At 41.1% G+C, this 14,337-nt stretch overlaps 3 protein-coding genes across 3 annotated transcripts; 1 reads left to right on the top strand and 2 right to left on the bottom strand.

The window, feature by feature from the left end:
- Positions 1–380: 380 nt before the first annotated feature.
- LOC141813665 (protein YLS7-like) lies at positions 381–5,979 on the bottom strand. Its single transcript, XM_074701634.1, has 4 exons — positions 5,881–5,979; positions 4,697–5,786; positions 2,621–2,898; positions 381–1,308 (listed from the first exon to the last, which is right to left on the bottom strand). Exons 2-4 carry the CDS (start codon positions 5,169–5,171, stop codon positions 517–519), a joined length of 1,545 nt encoding a protein of 514 aa, XP_074557735.1. The 5' UTR covers positions 5,172–5,786; positions 5,881–5,979; the 3' UTR covers positions 381–516.
- A 666-nt stretch (positions 5,980–6,645) lies between these two features.
- Positions 6,646–8,378, top strand: LOC141813560 (uncharacterized). Its single transcript, XM_074701520.1, has 3 exons — positions 6,646–6,858; positions 7,288–7,482; positions 7,555–8,378. Exons 1-3 carry the CDS (start codon positions 6,825–6,827, stop codon positions 8,376–8,378), a joined length of 1,053 nt encoding a protein of 350 aa, XP_074557621.1. The 5' UTR covers positions 6,646–6,824.
- Positions 8,379–12,182: 3,804 nt separating this feature from the next.
- On the bottom strand, positions 12,183–13,544 carry LOC141814072 (prolycopene isomerase 1, chloroplastic-like). Its single transcript, XM_074702073.1, has 3 exons — positions 13,310–13,544; positions 12,672–12,995; positions 12,183–12,576 (listed from the first exon to the last, which is right to left on the bottom strand). The coding sequence occupies exon 2, from the start codon at positions 12,990–12,992 to the stop codon at positions 12,681–12,683; it is 312 nt and encodes a 103-aa protein (XP_074558174.1). The 5' UTR covers positions 12,993–12,995; positions 13,310–13,544; the 3' UTR covers positions 12,183–12,576; positions 12,672–12,680.
- Positions 13,545–14,337: the final 793 nt, after the last annotated feature.

Genomic DNA, 14,337 nt, shown 5'->3' on the forward strand with positions numbered 1-14,337 from the left:
TTAATTTTTTTTTTAGAAAACTCTATTTATCTCATATTTTCTTGACTTTATTTTGCCTTTCGACTAAAGTTTTCACGCCGCTACGAGTTTATTTATGTAAATTTTTGTTGATAGTTGTTTAATCTTTTTTTTTTTGAAAAGTAAAAAAAAAAAATTGAAATTTGGAAGACCGCCTCCATCTATCTTCAGGTTTAACCTAAATGTACATAAATTAAGCTAGCAAACTAAAGAAAAAGACATCTTCATCTATCAACTTCAACATCGCGCGTTCAATGACATCTCTTAGTGGGACAAAGTGTAAACATTGGACCCACCACATGATGTTATTAACATTGCAGAAGTGGGACAAAGTGTAAACATTTGAAGTATCGTGGTTACAGTTAACTATTTGCATATGAAAGAATAGAGGTAGAGATGCAACGTCTAACAAAAGAAAGAACTTAAAAGATATGGATAGTTGTGATTCAGATTCCAAGTCACGGGAGAGATTTCTCCCAGGGTAACTGTGTTAGGCCATTAGTAGTTGTCTTCGAACTCTCTCCTGATGATCTCTAGTAGAATTTCGTTCCAAGTATCGACTGGCCCGGGCATGCACCAATGCAGACAATCTTGTGGCGGCGGTTCTCCGTTCGGCCCCCTTTTTGTAACCTTGTTTGGGTCAGGACTCCTGTATGGACCTGGGTGGCCATCGTGTCTGTGCCCGAATGGCTTGGTTATGTCCATCAATCTCAATTTTGAACTGGCCCCAATCTTCTCCACTGCATGAGCAAAACTGGTAACCTGCTTCTCGTGCATTGTATCAGTAAACCCGTTTGTCACTACAGTGGCAGCAGGCTTGGTCTTTCCTGTGCATGAACCTCCAGTGTTCCAAGCTCCGCCCTCATAGTGATCGGGCGAGTATGTTCGGACGATAGCTAAACCTTTGAAGTTTGGATGAGAGGCGATTGCAGTAAGGCAGCTCTCCACGGAAACAGCAAATGCATTGATGTTATTGATCTGCATCTTCCCTGCTGTCTCGGGCCACCAAAGTTGTCCCCCAACAAGGGTGCCATTGAGGATGTAGGCAGATTGCTTAGCGAACCAGTGGCCCGAGGAAAGGACCACTACATCAAACATCGGGAGATATTCCATGAAGTTGTTGTCAGGAAGGTCCAGATGAACCTTGACGACATTATCTGGAACAGGCTCAAAGTGCTCAGAGGTTTGGTGTACAAGCCATGATGACCATATTCTGATGATAGTAGTGGAGGTGGATCTGAAGTACCATTTCTGCATCCGACGGTTGCCTCTGTTCTTGGGAGCCTCTACCTGCAAGGAGCACAAAGCATCAACAATTTCCTATATTGGACATATTGCTAGGTAAAATGAAAGCACACGCCCAGTATGGAAAAGCGAAAAAGAAGATCCAGAGGTCTCTAATTTTGATTTGCCAGGAGTAAACTTTAAATAAAGCTTCCATATCCTAGAAGAGGGGCACGAAGTTGAATGGATTGCACACGGAGGGACACAGGGCTCAAGTACATGCACATGCACATGAACTTGAATGGATTGATACAAGATGAAAAGTATGGCCATCTTGTTTTCACTATCTTCTGTTGCAATAGCTTCGTCAGACATGCTTCAGTAATTTCACAAGTACAATTCAACAAAGATGTTTTGTGTGATTTGAGGTATCCAACCAGCTAAAGATGTCCTAAAGCCAACAGGAAAGAATGCAGATGACAAATCAAAAGATGAACCACTTTGCTATGCATCTACAGAAGATACCCATAGGAAGAAGTAGATAGGTATCAAGATCAGTATTATTGGGAAATATTTTCTGTGTTTGAGACATACAAAAGAAAATATTTTTCCCTCTATAGGTTAGGTCAATTGGCTTACCAGGCCTGCCTGGAATGACCCTTAGTGCCACATCTCCAAGTGAGAGTCCTATAATATGCTTAAATACTAAGAGATCTCACACTTAAGCCTTGAGATTTGGGGTTGAATTGGGCTCTGGTTCTAAGAGAGCTAACTCCATGTACACTCTTTCATTGACTTTCTTGCGTGCAACGCTCGAACTGCAGAGTTGAACCATCTCACTGAAGGCTCTTTCAGATCATTTTTGCTTTGGCACAGCCAACTTTAGCTGTAATATCACTGCCCAGGCATTTGTTTTATTGCCATTCTGTACTTCACTGATTTAGACTTGCCTTTTATTTAATATATTTGGGTGAAACTATTCACCCTCAAGCATTTCCCCCAAACAAAATAAAAAAAACATAGAAGGTCTCTTCAATCTACATGTTTTTCTCTCTCCCATGCTACGTTTCATAGTATTTTTCTGCAATCTGAACTTGCAACAATAGATGGGGCTTTGAAGAATTCCATGACAACAAATTTGTTTCTCACCACTATGCAGTGTGCACGATGAAGTTTGTAACAAACTTTGAAGATGGCTAATATATTTTGAATGCATGCTTCAAATTCTGAAAGTTATAAACTTCAGCTTTAAATGGCAAAATGTAATGCATGGAACAAAACGAGGCAAACTAAATGCACAGTGCTAATCATCAGTCATCAACACAATATCAGTTTGTCTTTATGGAGCAAAAAGAATCAGGTTAATGTAGATTATGACCTGCCATAGAATGCAAAGCATGGATTCCATCTGATTTCTGGCAACGGAATCCCCAACAAAAGCTAATGTCTTGCCTCTCATTAATTCTAAGAATTTCCTTGCATCAAAGCGTGGAAGGTCACAATGTTCAGGTTTCCATCTCCAGTTCTCATAGTCCTTGTCTGGCCTCCCATTTCCTTGACAATTTTGCATCTGAGTAATTACAGGGCAAGTATTGTTTGTATACAAAGGTCCAGCAGAATCATAGATCCATTTCCCACTATAAAGATCACAACTCCCTGGAAACATGACACAATATTAAAGTGTTTAAAGATATATCATAGTCAATATATTCTAAGTAAATCAGAGAAAGATCTTCTTTATGCTAACAATGAAAAACAATTTGCCATTATCATCATGATGTAAGCAAGGCATATTACTTTTTCAAGGAAAAGTGCAGCATGTACTTCAGCCACCTGGAAGGATACTATTGAGAATATAAATAAAAACATTGATTCACTTCTTAGCATTTGGCTTTTTGGGGATAAGTGGTTAGCTTATCACCTTTATCATGGTATTGGAGCACAAGATCCATGGTTCAAACATCTTGTCATCTTGTATTAAAAATTATTCTCTCATCAATTATGTGGTGATTTTGGGAGTCAAGCACACCCAGCCACATGACCATCCACACATAATGGAATATATTAGCGATATAATATAAAGTTGGTCCTCTTTCCTAATAGCATAAATTTTTGAAACAAGTGATTATCCAATCAATTTTAACAAGATGCATTCAGCTTGCAGCTAAGTGTAGTTTTGAACACCAAAAAGTGAAAGGGTACCGCAAGAGTAAATGTAAAACTGTGGCAAAGTGTATGAACCCTACCCACACACATGATCATTGGCACATGCAGTTGCTTCTCTTAGTCACAGATAAAGAAAAGGTTAAAATATTCACTAATTTTATGAGCCAAAGTCCTTTGACCACACTATGTGGTAAAGAGAAACAGTATTAGAAAAATTTTATATAATATTTTTTTTTAATCAAAATCTTCAACAAAATTAGCTTAAAAAAATTACAGACTTAGAATAAAAATAGTGAATCATTTTTACACAATGTCAAATGCTGAATCTAATGCATATGCAGGTTTAATAGATATGCATGTGTAACTTGAATTTGTCCACAATTGCTGAGTACACAAATATAGGGAAAAAGGCATGCATAAAGTTTAGCTTTTCTAGAAACAATATCTCCACTAGAGGGAATAGTGCATATATAGTTATTATTATTAATACAAGCAATGGTAAGATATCTAACAGAAATATGAAGGAAAAAGCAGGCATAATGCAAATTTGTCACCATGTCAAGAGTATAATGCACATGATGGAATCAACAAGTGCATGTGGAATAACTACAGGGCATAGTTGGGTATTACATGGCATGAACCATGGGTCAAACATATGGTACTTACAAAATCTAGAAAATCTAAAAAATGGGAGCATTAAGACATTTATGTCTTTAATAGATGAGGTAAGAAAGTCTACCATAAAGTGTGCTCACCCTTTTAGAGAAAAAAAGGATTATTATACAAAAGCTGAGGATGCTTCACTCTAAAACATGGCATGAACTTGATTTTCTGTTTCAATAACTTCTCAATTTGTATCAATATTTATTCAATTGACAACATGACAACCAATACCCAAACTCTAATGGAGATAATTTATGGTAACCAACTATTCTTTATTAACCTTTCTTCATTATTAAGCTCACTGCATTTACCTAACTCTATGGGCTACTCCTTGCGAAGTATAAGATCCACAGATTGTTGTGTGCATCCTGCTTCTAATGTGAGAACAAAGTTTACTGGATGACTTCCATCAAAAAAGAAGCTAACTGGATAGCAAATTTCAACCATTATACAATTGTATCCAGATGAAAATGATTTGATTTTGAGATTCTAAAGGCTTAAGTATGCTTGCTAGCAACTTCTTGGAATATAGAATTTATTGACAAGTTTTCACATAGATGAAGCTGGCAAGGCACAACTTGCAGCTAACCAAAATGCTTAAGCATAGGATAATAGTAACACTTACTAGAATCATGCTCCCTAGATGCTTCAGAGCTTTCTGTACCAATCTGTTTAGATCTGTCAAAACTAGAAGGGGAAGGCATGTCTTTGAACTCAGAGGCCAGTGTTATGTTGGGTGCACCTAAGGTACTCGCATCTCCCTTCACCATCACTCCATCAGTGGCTGCCCCAGCAGAATCTACAGAATTCGTTGGCACATCAAAATCAGATGAAGGTTCCTTTATAACAATGTCCTCATTGGTGTCCTGTGCGCGATCCAATGATGATGGCAAAACTTTAGTCTTCTTAGCATTCAGGAGTATTGAATCTGTTTTCATGTACCGATCTGGTCCTACTAAATACTCATGCAATGTTGAACCAAAAGGATATGAAACCAGCATTATTGAGGCTATAATAAGAAACAGAGCTAATACTCCCACTGATAACGCAATGCTGCAGAGAGGCCGGGGATAAGAATAGCTTTTGGAGGAAGACATCATCAAGATTCAGAGAATCCCACAGCTTACAGCTAAATGTGATGCTTTCCCTCGTTAGATGGGCACTAGATGAACAGCGAATAAACAACCTTAGCTGAAATTTGACCGAGTTGTGAAATCCTTGGGCAGAATCAAACGAAAGCACCTCCCGGCCAAAATCTTAACCATACGGCAGCAATAACTTTTGGCAGAAAGAATCCTCAATCATTCAAAGAAAATAACATCAGATCTACCAAAATATTCCAATTTGTCGGGATCACCGTACGTACGAGATAGAAGAATATACCAGAAGTCTATAAAATCCTTCTCCGTGCCACCAAAAATCTCAAAACCCGATAATATGTCACAGGAAAAACGACCTCCTATCTGATAAAGCTACCACTGTCGTAAACAATAAGATCCCTTCGATTTCTTATTCCCCCATCCGGAGCACCAATTTGCAAGCAAGATTTCCCATCAAGAAATCTAAAACAAGCAATGCGCGAGCAAATCATAACAGGGATGACTGCCAACTCTGGTCGCCACCAAAACCTAAAACATGCCGACTGAGATCATCATTTCAAACGCATCCACCATCTGCTTCCTCACGCGATGAGCTAGGACCTCAATCACGAAGATCTGCGTCAATTTCCCCCTAAACAAGTAAGCGCTTCCACTCAAGAAAACAAACTGGGAAAAAATTGATAGTAACACGAAAACAAGGAGCCGAAACCTTCGACCCGCCGTCGGAGGAGGGCGGCGAACAAGAAGCGAATGGAACTGGAAATCCCAAGCGGATCCACCATTAGCGAGGCTTTCCGTGCCCCCCAAGTGAGCGAGCGATCTCGCCAAGAACGAAACTATATTTAAATCACGCACGTCTCGATTAATTAATTAATTAATGAAGTGCGAAAATCGTAGCCGTCCATCTCCACCGTCGTTGACGTGGTCGGCGATCCCGCTCCCTTGCACGGAATCCGCTGGGATCCTCCACAATGCTGCTATGGGACTGCATCCCTCTATGGCTTTCTGAACTGTCCATAGATGACTGATGCGTGATCGGACGGCTAGTTGATTACAAGAGAAGTTAGTGGGCTCGCGTAGAGCCCCGCATTTATTTTTGAATGTGAGAAATCCGAAAGAAAAGGGTCCTTATTGACAAAATGCTGAATTTTCTAAAATTATTCTCAATTCAAAATTGGACAGTGAAATAGCGATGCATCTTAAATTTAGCTCTTTATAATTTATTCAAGTCGAATGGAAAATATTTTTTTATAATTTATGCATCAAATTTAATTAGTTTCAATTAAAAAGAATTTATTGAGAAGTATTTGTGCAAAATTGAGCAATTTACTGCATTTCCTGCTTCGTTCTTCTAGAAGCGTCTTGATGGTCATAGACGGTTACAGGTGACGTCATTTTATTTTATACGATATTTCATACGCGGATGACCATTTTAAATTAAATGCCCTTTTAGCGATCCTAGCGGCGGCGGTTTCGATCGACAAGGAGAGCCGCCAGTTCACCGGAGGTTGTTCTCATTTACCTTCTTCTTCTTCTCCTCCTTCCTCCGCCTTCAAATCCATATCTATTCTCCTCTATTTCTCGATCACTGTCCTTGCCAATCAATCACAAGACGAAAATGCCATCCAAGGAGAAGAGAAAGAAACGATCTCGATGAACAATCGACGACTGCAATTTCTTAGAAAAGGTGAGTTATCTTTGTTTGTTTTCGTCCTTGTTCTTCCATTCGTTTCGTCTCGCCTGCATTTGTTCTTTTTTGGGGTGAGAGGAACCCTAAATCACTTCAACCGGAATGTAAAGTTTTTTTTACTGTTTGTTTCGTGATGTCGCTCTCTGATCGAATGCGATTAAAAGTTGACTTTTTTGATGTTTGAGTTGCTCTTGGTTGATTGTTGAATCATATTTGGGGATTCAATTATCTTAGTTTCATTTATCTTTTGGGAACCCTAAATCGCATCAACCGGGAAACGGAAGATTTGTTTACTTCTAGGTTTCATGGCGTCTCTCTCTGATCAAATGCGATAAAAAGTTCTTCTTTTTTTTTTGTTTGAGATTCGCTCGGCTAAAATTGTTTAATTTCAGCAAACGATCTAAAGAACCAGGTTCTATATGGCAGCATCAGTAGCAGGAGGTGAAGACGACTCCCTCTCGTCTTCCTTCTCCCAGTCGCTGTCGTCCTCCAAGAACGCCCGGCTCAAGTTCCTTTGCAGCTACGGCGGGAAGATTCTCCCTCGCCCCCGCGATGGCCGCCTCAAGTACGTCGGCGGCGACACCCGCGTTCTCGTCCTCGCCCGCTCCGTCTCCTTCTCAGGTTCGCATTCTGCATCCACAAGCTGTTTGCTTTATTGTTAATGCTACGGTTGACGGCATTGTGTGGCTGCAGAGCTCAGGGAGAGAATCCAGGCGATGTTCCGGCATTGCATGGTGATCAAGTACCAACTGGCGTCGGAAGACCTCGACACCCTCGTAACCGTCGCCGGCGATGAGGACCTCGTCCACATGCTCGATGAGTACGACCGCGTCGACATGCTCCACCCTCACTCCCCCTCCGCCGCCTCCTCTCCCCGTTTCCGCCTCTTCCTATTCCCCGCCCCTTCCTCCTCCGCTGCGGACCCGGCCGCCGCTGCGACGCTCGACCAGCGCTACGTCGACGCCATCAATGCCGCTGTCCCCGGAAGCCCCCGGCGTCCCTCGATCTTCAGCGTTTCCGCCGCGACATCCCCTACCTCCACAATCGCCCCGCGCCCCGCCGCCCACGTCGTCGGAGGCAGGATGCACCGCGTTCAGAGCACGCCAAATCTCGCCGGCGGAGGGATGCACCGGGCCAGCAGCACGCCCAATCTCAGCGGAGGCGGGTTATTGAACGCGGCGGGCGGTGCCGGCCTACAACATCAACAAAACCTCAGCTACCACCACCACCCGCAGCACCATCATTTACCCCACCGCCATTCGACTCCGGGCCCTGTTTCGCCGGCGAACGCCACTGCCGGCAGTAGCGGGGCTTGGAGAGCGGGCCCAGCCGCGCGGAACGAAGCGTGCGGGTGCTGCGCAGCGAGGGGAGGAGTTCACTACGGCGGCGGCGGAGGCGGCGGCGGCGTCGGAAGCATGCCCATCAGGAGCATCGGCGAGGAGCCGCATTCCGGGCGGGCGTCGAGGAGCACCTCGCCGTTCCGTGCCGTGCCGCGGGAGCCCGTCATCTGGGAATAATGGCTTTAAGAATCGTGCACGCGATTATATAGCAGTATTATTTTTAATAATTGTCTGGATTGTTTGGAACCGACGGCCCTGATCGAATCTGAGTGCACCGGACGGCTCATATACTTTTTTTCTCCCTTTTATTTGTTTTTAATGTGTGATGAAATTGAGTGACGGATGGTTTCCACTCGGGCTATGCATTTTGAACGTGGTTGGTGTAAGGTTACAGTGGATAATTTTAGTTATCCATCTAAAATTATATTATTTAATTTTATTTGATTTAGATAATATTTGATTCCCGAGTAACGAATGATACATGTCACACCAACTAAAAATAAATAAATCTCAGTTAGTTAGTTGCATTGATTCAAGCTCTGGGAGTGATCGATTTGATTTCATGAAAATTCTAGGGTTGATTGTGTTTTTTCATTTGGAGGAAAATACCCAGCATCCTTTGTAAATGAAAAATGTCTATAAAAAAAAATTAGCTAGGGATCGAATCGCAGGTGCCTGGGTGACAATCTGGATGTCCTACGCACCATTGCCCCGGAGACATGTCACACCAACAAACGTAAGTAAAAGGGAGCATATAATCTGGAATTTGATTATCTCTAGGTTAACAATAAATTTTTTTAAAAAAATTATCCTCCGATCCTGCCACATTGAGATTCTTCGATGACATTGTCGAGTTACGCATGGGAGCTCCCGGGGCATAGCTGAGTTGATTATGACGTAGTAGAGTTGCAGAAGAGGACAAGGATTCGAATCCTGGCGAAGTCAGGCAATACCCTCCTGCATAGTGACCAACTGTAATTTTTTGATTTACCTCATCACAAATAGTCATGGGACTGATCGTGTGAAGCTGCTAAGGTGACGAATTTCACTTTTTTTTTTTACAGAAGAGTTACGCATGGGAACCTAGAGGCTGGACTCCTAGGAAGGATCGTGAGGCGGGCGTTGGAGGTGGCAGTGGAGGGAGAGTAGCGGCAGTGAGCACAGGGGAGGGAGCATGGCTGTTGTTACGGTTGTGCAATAGGGAGGCCCGACCCGAGTCAGCGATCAACAAACAGGCACCCGGGGCCTCGTAGCCGAATCCGAGCCTGCGTGTATCTCCCCGATTAAACCGGATCCGAGTCCGATAGCCTATCCATCGTCACCGGATTCAGAAGACCTTATCGAATCGATCCCTTGTCGGCTCAGGGGATAACCCCGTCAAGTCGGCACCTCCACAAGCCGCTGGTCGGTGTTTTTCCGAATCATCCGAGTCGATTCCAGCACAGGCTGCCCCCGTACAACACTGACCATTGACCACTCCCCTTCTCGTACTATAGCCGGAGGTCTGACACCCCTTTATTAGGTATGGTAATCCGCCGCCTGCCGTACGCCCTTTACAAGTGGCGTACATACATCATTAAGACACCACTCTTCACAGGTGCGGAGGGTACTCTCAAGGTAAGCTCCACCTTGCCTTGTCCGTGGTACGAGCCTCCTCCTCAGTATATAAGATGAGCCCCCTTCACAGGGGCCAGGTATGCTCTTCTAATTCCGGGCCATCTTTCCTTCATCATTTTTCTTCAGATCGTTGACCTAAGCATCGGAGTGGTCGGGCCGGTCACACCGGCCTTCCTCCTCATGGTGTTTGTGTTCACAGGTCCCCGGCGATCTTAGGTGTCTTCTCTTCGTCTTCACTCCGAAGTGTTGCTGAGGAGAAGTTGCTCATCCAAAAGCGGTTCTTGACGGGAACAGCTGTCCATCTTTGCAAGCGCCGCTGCTGAGATGGAGGGACGGTTGGATGTTCTTCGTGGCTGGCAGGCACGACGAAAACGATTTAAGAATGTGCTGCGTTCTGTCGGGTCAGCTCTCACGAACCGCCAACGCTGGAGGAGGGCGACGAAGAGAGAGCAGGGGACTTTATTTTATTTAAATTTTAAGTTTTTAATTAAATTGTTAATTGATTAACTCCTAATTTACATAAATAATTTAAATAGATTTTTTTAAATCTTAATCACATAATCAAAAACAATACAGTAAATATTAAACTAATTTATACATTAAAACTTTCAAAGTAAAAATACAATAAAATAAAAAAGTTTCCTTAATTTTCTTATCCTTAAAAGTATATATTGTAAAAATATTAAAAAGTATTATATTATAGTTTTATCCTTAAAAATATTTTGATTCCTTTACTGCTGTGTGTTATAGTAACTAATTCTAAAATATAGAATAAAATTATTCTAATTCAATTATAAAATATATTTATTGATTCAATTAAAATTGTTTTAATATTATTATATCTTTTAAAAATTAATTTTAATAAATTGAGAAAATTTGAGATATGTTAATATGCCATATTATAAAGTTGTAACTCTTGCATGATAAGAATACTTGTAAATGTAATTATGATAAGATATTTTTTATATATTTTTTAAATATATTTTTTAAAGTGTCTCATGGACTCAATCCCTGGGGTACCCAACGAAAATAATGACCACCAGGGTTAAAGAAGCGCATACGACGGCCAATCCAGATGTCCAGCATCCTTTGAGGAATTTCTTACAAATACGGTAAACGATAATGAATGATGATAATAATTATCAATCATAATAATAATCATAAAAGTAATAATAACTATAATAATTATAATAATAATAGCAGCGATAATAATGACCATAATAATAGTAATAATAACCATGATAGTAATAATTAATACTATTATAATTACAATCATTATATCATTAATAATAGTAAAGATTAATTTTTGAGGTGGACTCCAATTAGCTTCCTCTGCAATGAAAAACACAAAATTGCAATGTTCTTAATGCCACCCCTCTCTCAATCTCTCTCTCTCTCTCTCGTGACACACAATTCTTTCTATTTTTGCAAGATCAAAACCTTCCCTCAACAACTTCCTCATAATTCACCACCCTGCAAACAGCTAATCCCTTCCTGAGAGGGATGATCACGTAAGAATTAGAGTCCAAGGGTACTTGAACTTAATATAAGCTCCTGCAGCTGATGCTCCTATGATCGATGCTCCTACGATCGATGCTTTGACCACACGCACAACCAACTCACATCAATTATCAAAAATTGAGATTTGCATTTGCTTCATTAATTCTCATGATGAATAGAGATAGATGGACTCATCCATCCAACACATAAAACTTTTTTTTTTTTTGTTAATCTAGGTATCTAAATCCGACTAATTCTAAAAGTAAGTCACCTTACCCTTGGTCCGCCCGAAAACACTAGACTACAACTCAGGATAGCCCCCCACGTAGATCCATCTATGCTTCCCAACAACATTCTCCACCAAGTGCAAGTTTGCATTGATCAGGAAAACAAGAGCCCCTCGAGTCCTGTTGTCGCCGTCGTCTCCTTCTCCGCAACCGGTGTTGCGGTGGTCAAACAAGGCCAGGACAGCAAGTACTTGGTGAAGGAGGACAGCTGGGGACTGAGGAGGATAGTGAAGGTGGCCAATGGCAGAGCCAACTCAGGTGATTTACCCAAATTGATTCCAGAATGTGAGCTACACCTACGTAATGCCCCGGACTATCTTCTTAGTTCCTTCAAATTTTCTTTCTTTTGTCCGTAAATCCAAGTTTTTTTTCTCTTCCGACATTGTTGGGCCCCCGGACTATAGCCCGGGTAGCTTACAAAGTGACTCCTGCCTGTGAAGGTGGCAGAATAGATGAAGAAGGTGGTGGATGTCCAAACTGAGGCTTTCCACACTCCTGTCGACTTGTTCTTCGACCTCTTCATCGATTTCTTTAGAATAGGAACTCCATTCCTCTTGATCTTTGTGTGTAAATCACAAGTTCTGGTCTTTCTTGTGGTTCCAACTTCATGTGTAATTTTTGATCGAGCTATACATTATTACATAAAGCTAGAAGCTGTTTTCAGTTATCCTTGTGAAAACTATCAAAGGGCCAAGGACCTAACAATTGCTTCCAAGACACAGTTTTAGCAGTTCAGATGAAGAAATTTTTGGCATTAAGAATCATGGAACTTCTACAAATAAGAAAGACTGCTACTCGCGGAATTTTTTTACCTTCTTTCTCTTGTTCTATTCTCAACTGGACGGCAAATCCAATCATCAATTGAAAATACGTCGTCGTGAGGTAGCTGTTCTTTCTCGGTTTGTAGCACTTCCATACCGATCTCTAGCTCGAATGTATGTCGTATCTAATGCCCTTCAACTTGGTCGAGGCTATGACAATGTTTGCAAAGCCAGTGAACCAAAATAGATCAGTCGCTAAACATCAAGGAGAAAACATTTCATAAACAAAAGGAGCAGCATCTTACATAGAGCAATCAAATGCCAATGGCGTCGAGAAGCTCAGAGTGCTGCGCGACGGACACTAAAGTGTTGGCGACAATGGCACCACTAGCTGCCACTGCTGGAACACCGATGCCTGGGAAAGTTGAATCGCCGCAACAAAATAGCTGCAGAATCGGCGTTGAATGGCCAGGGAAAGTCCCTTTTCCTGCCTTTATAGCTGGCCCATATGTTCCTCGGTTCCTCCTGAGAAACCTTCGATGAGTCAGTGGTGTTCCGACTAATTTTACATCACATTTCTCGCGGCTAAAGCCGGGGCCAAGGACACGCTCAACTGCTCTCCACATCACCTGAAACATTTTTTCCGGAAGTAACAAACCATGGAGCAGTTCTGCTTTCAAATAGAGATAAAAAAAAGAACAGATTTCAACTTTGAAGAATTTAAGCTAAAGTGATGCATCATGGAAAAGGATAAGACTCACATGGAGAATCCGTACCACCTTATGCATCCTGAGGGATAAACAATCTCACATAGAAAAATAGACAAACTCACAAAAAGAACGAAAACTAGGAACATAGTGAAACAAAGCAGTCCAAACCATTAAACTAGGTAGACATGAAAATAATCAAAACAAAACGCTAGAGTGCCAGTAAATACGAGTACCTCTGATCTTTCTTCTTTTAGTTTTCGGTATACTATACTTCTACGATCGAGCCCTTCCCACAATCCAAAGGGTTCTGTTCCTGGAGTATAAGCATGCAAGACGTGCTTCCCAGGAGGTGCTAATCCCTTACCGTGTACACTTGGAATCGAAATTAATACAACATTCTGATCAGCATCTACACCCCTGCTCCAGTCATCAACAACTATGTGATGGATCCCTAAGTCTTCCGGTAAATTCTGTCAAATGCTCATGGTTAGTCTACTTGAAGTGCAATGTTGAGTTTAGTTCAAGGGGATGGAGCAAGAGAAAGAATTTAGTTTAAGTGGCAAAGAAAAGAAATAAATAGCATTATTTTGCCTCTGACAATTTCCACACAACTTACTTCTAAGAACCTAAAAGAAGATAGTAATGTCACTTAAATTCTGTTTATTAAAGGCTCAAAACTTCCCTTACCTCCACTTTCACCTGATTTGTGGGAGATAAAACAAAGGGAGTACGTCGAGTTAAATTATTTTCTCTTTTATTTTTTCCTAAAAGTAAATGGGAGAAATTGACAAATTTCTTTCTTTTAGGTTTCATTACAATGCATGACAAGTTGATTTTACAGTAGTGTCTATTTTATAGGATAAATATTGACATGTATGAATGAATGGAAGGAATTATTTTGCTTGTTTACAATTGACATGGTGATAGTCATTTCATGTGAAGGATATTGGCAATTACAGCAAAATATTAACAAACCCAAAATTTCATGATCATTCATAATTTTGGAATATTCTAGGAGATATGTCTCTTGTAATGGCAGTGTAAATGTTTTTCTTATAGACATTTGGAGAAAATTTTAAGTTTTATACAAAAGAATTATACACAGTGAAGCCATCAAGAAAGAGATGGACTGTGAGTTTTTTAATAGAAGATTTTGATTAAGGAAAGAGTTAATTCCTAATCATAAAGTAGGATGACAATTAAGGAGAGATGGATTAGAGAGCTGTTAGTTACCATCAGCTTACCTGTGCATCAAAACCCA

The sequence above is a fragment of the Curcuma longa genome, chromosome 20 (assembly GCF_044706935.1).
Source record: "Curcuma longa cultivar G26 ecotype Majalengka, Jawa Barat chromosome 20, ITB_CL_G26_1.1, whole genome shotgun sequence".
NCBI classification, from domain to species: Eukaryota; Viridiplantae; Streptophyta; class Magnoliopsida; order Zingiberales; family Zingiberaceae; genus Curcuma; species Curcuma longa.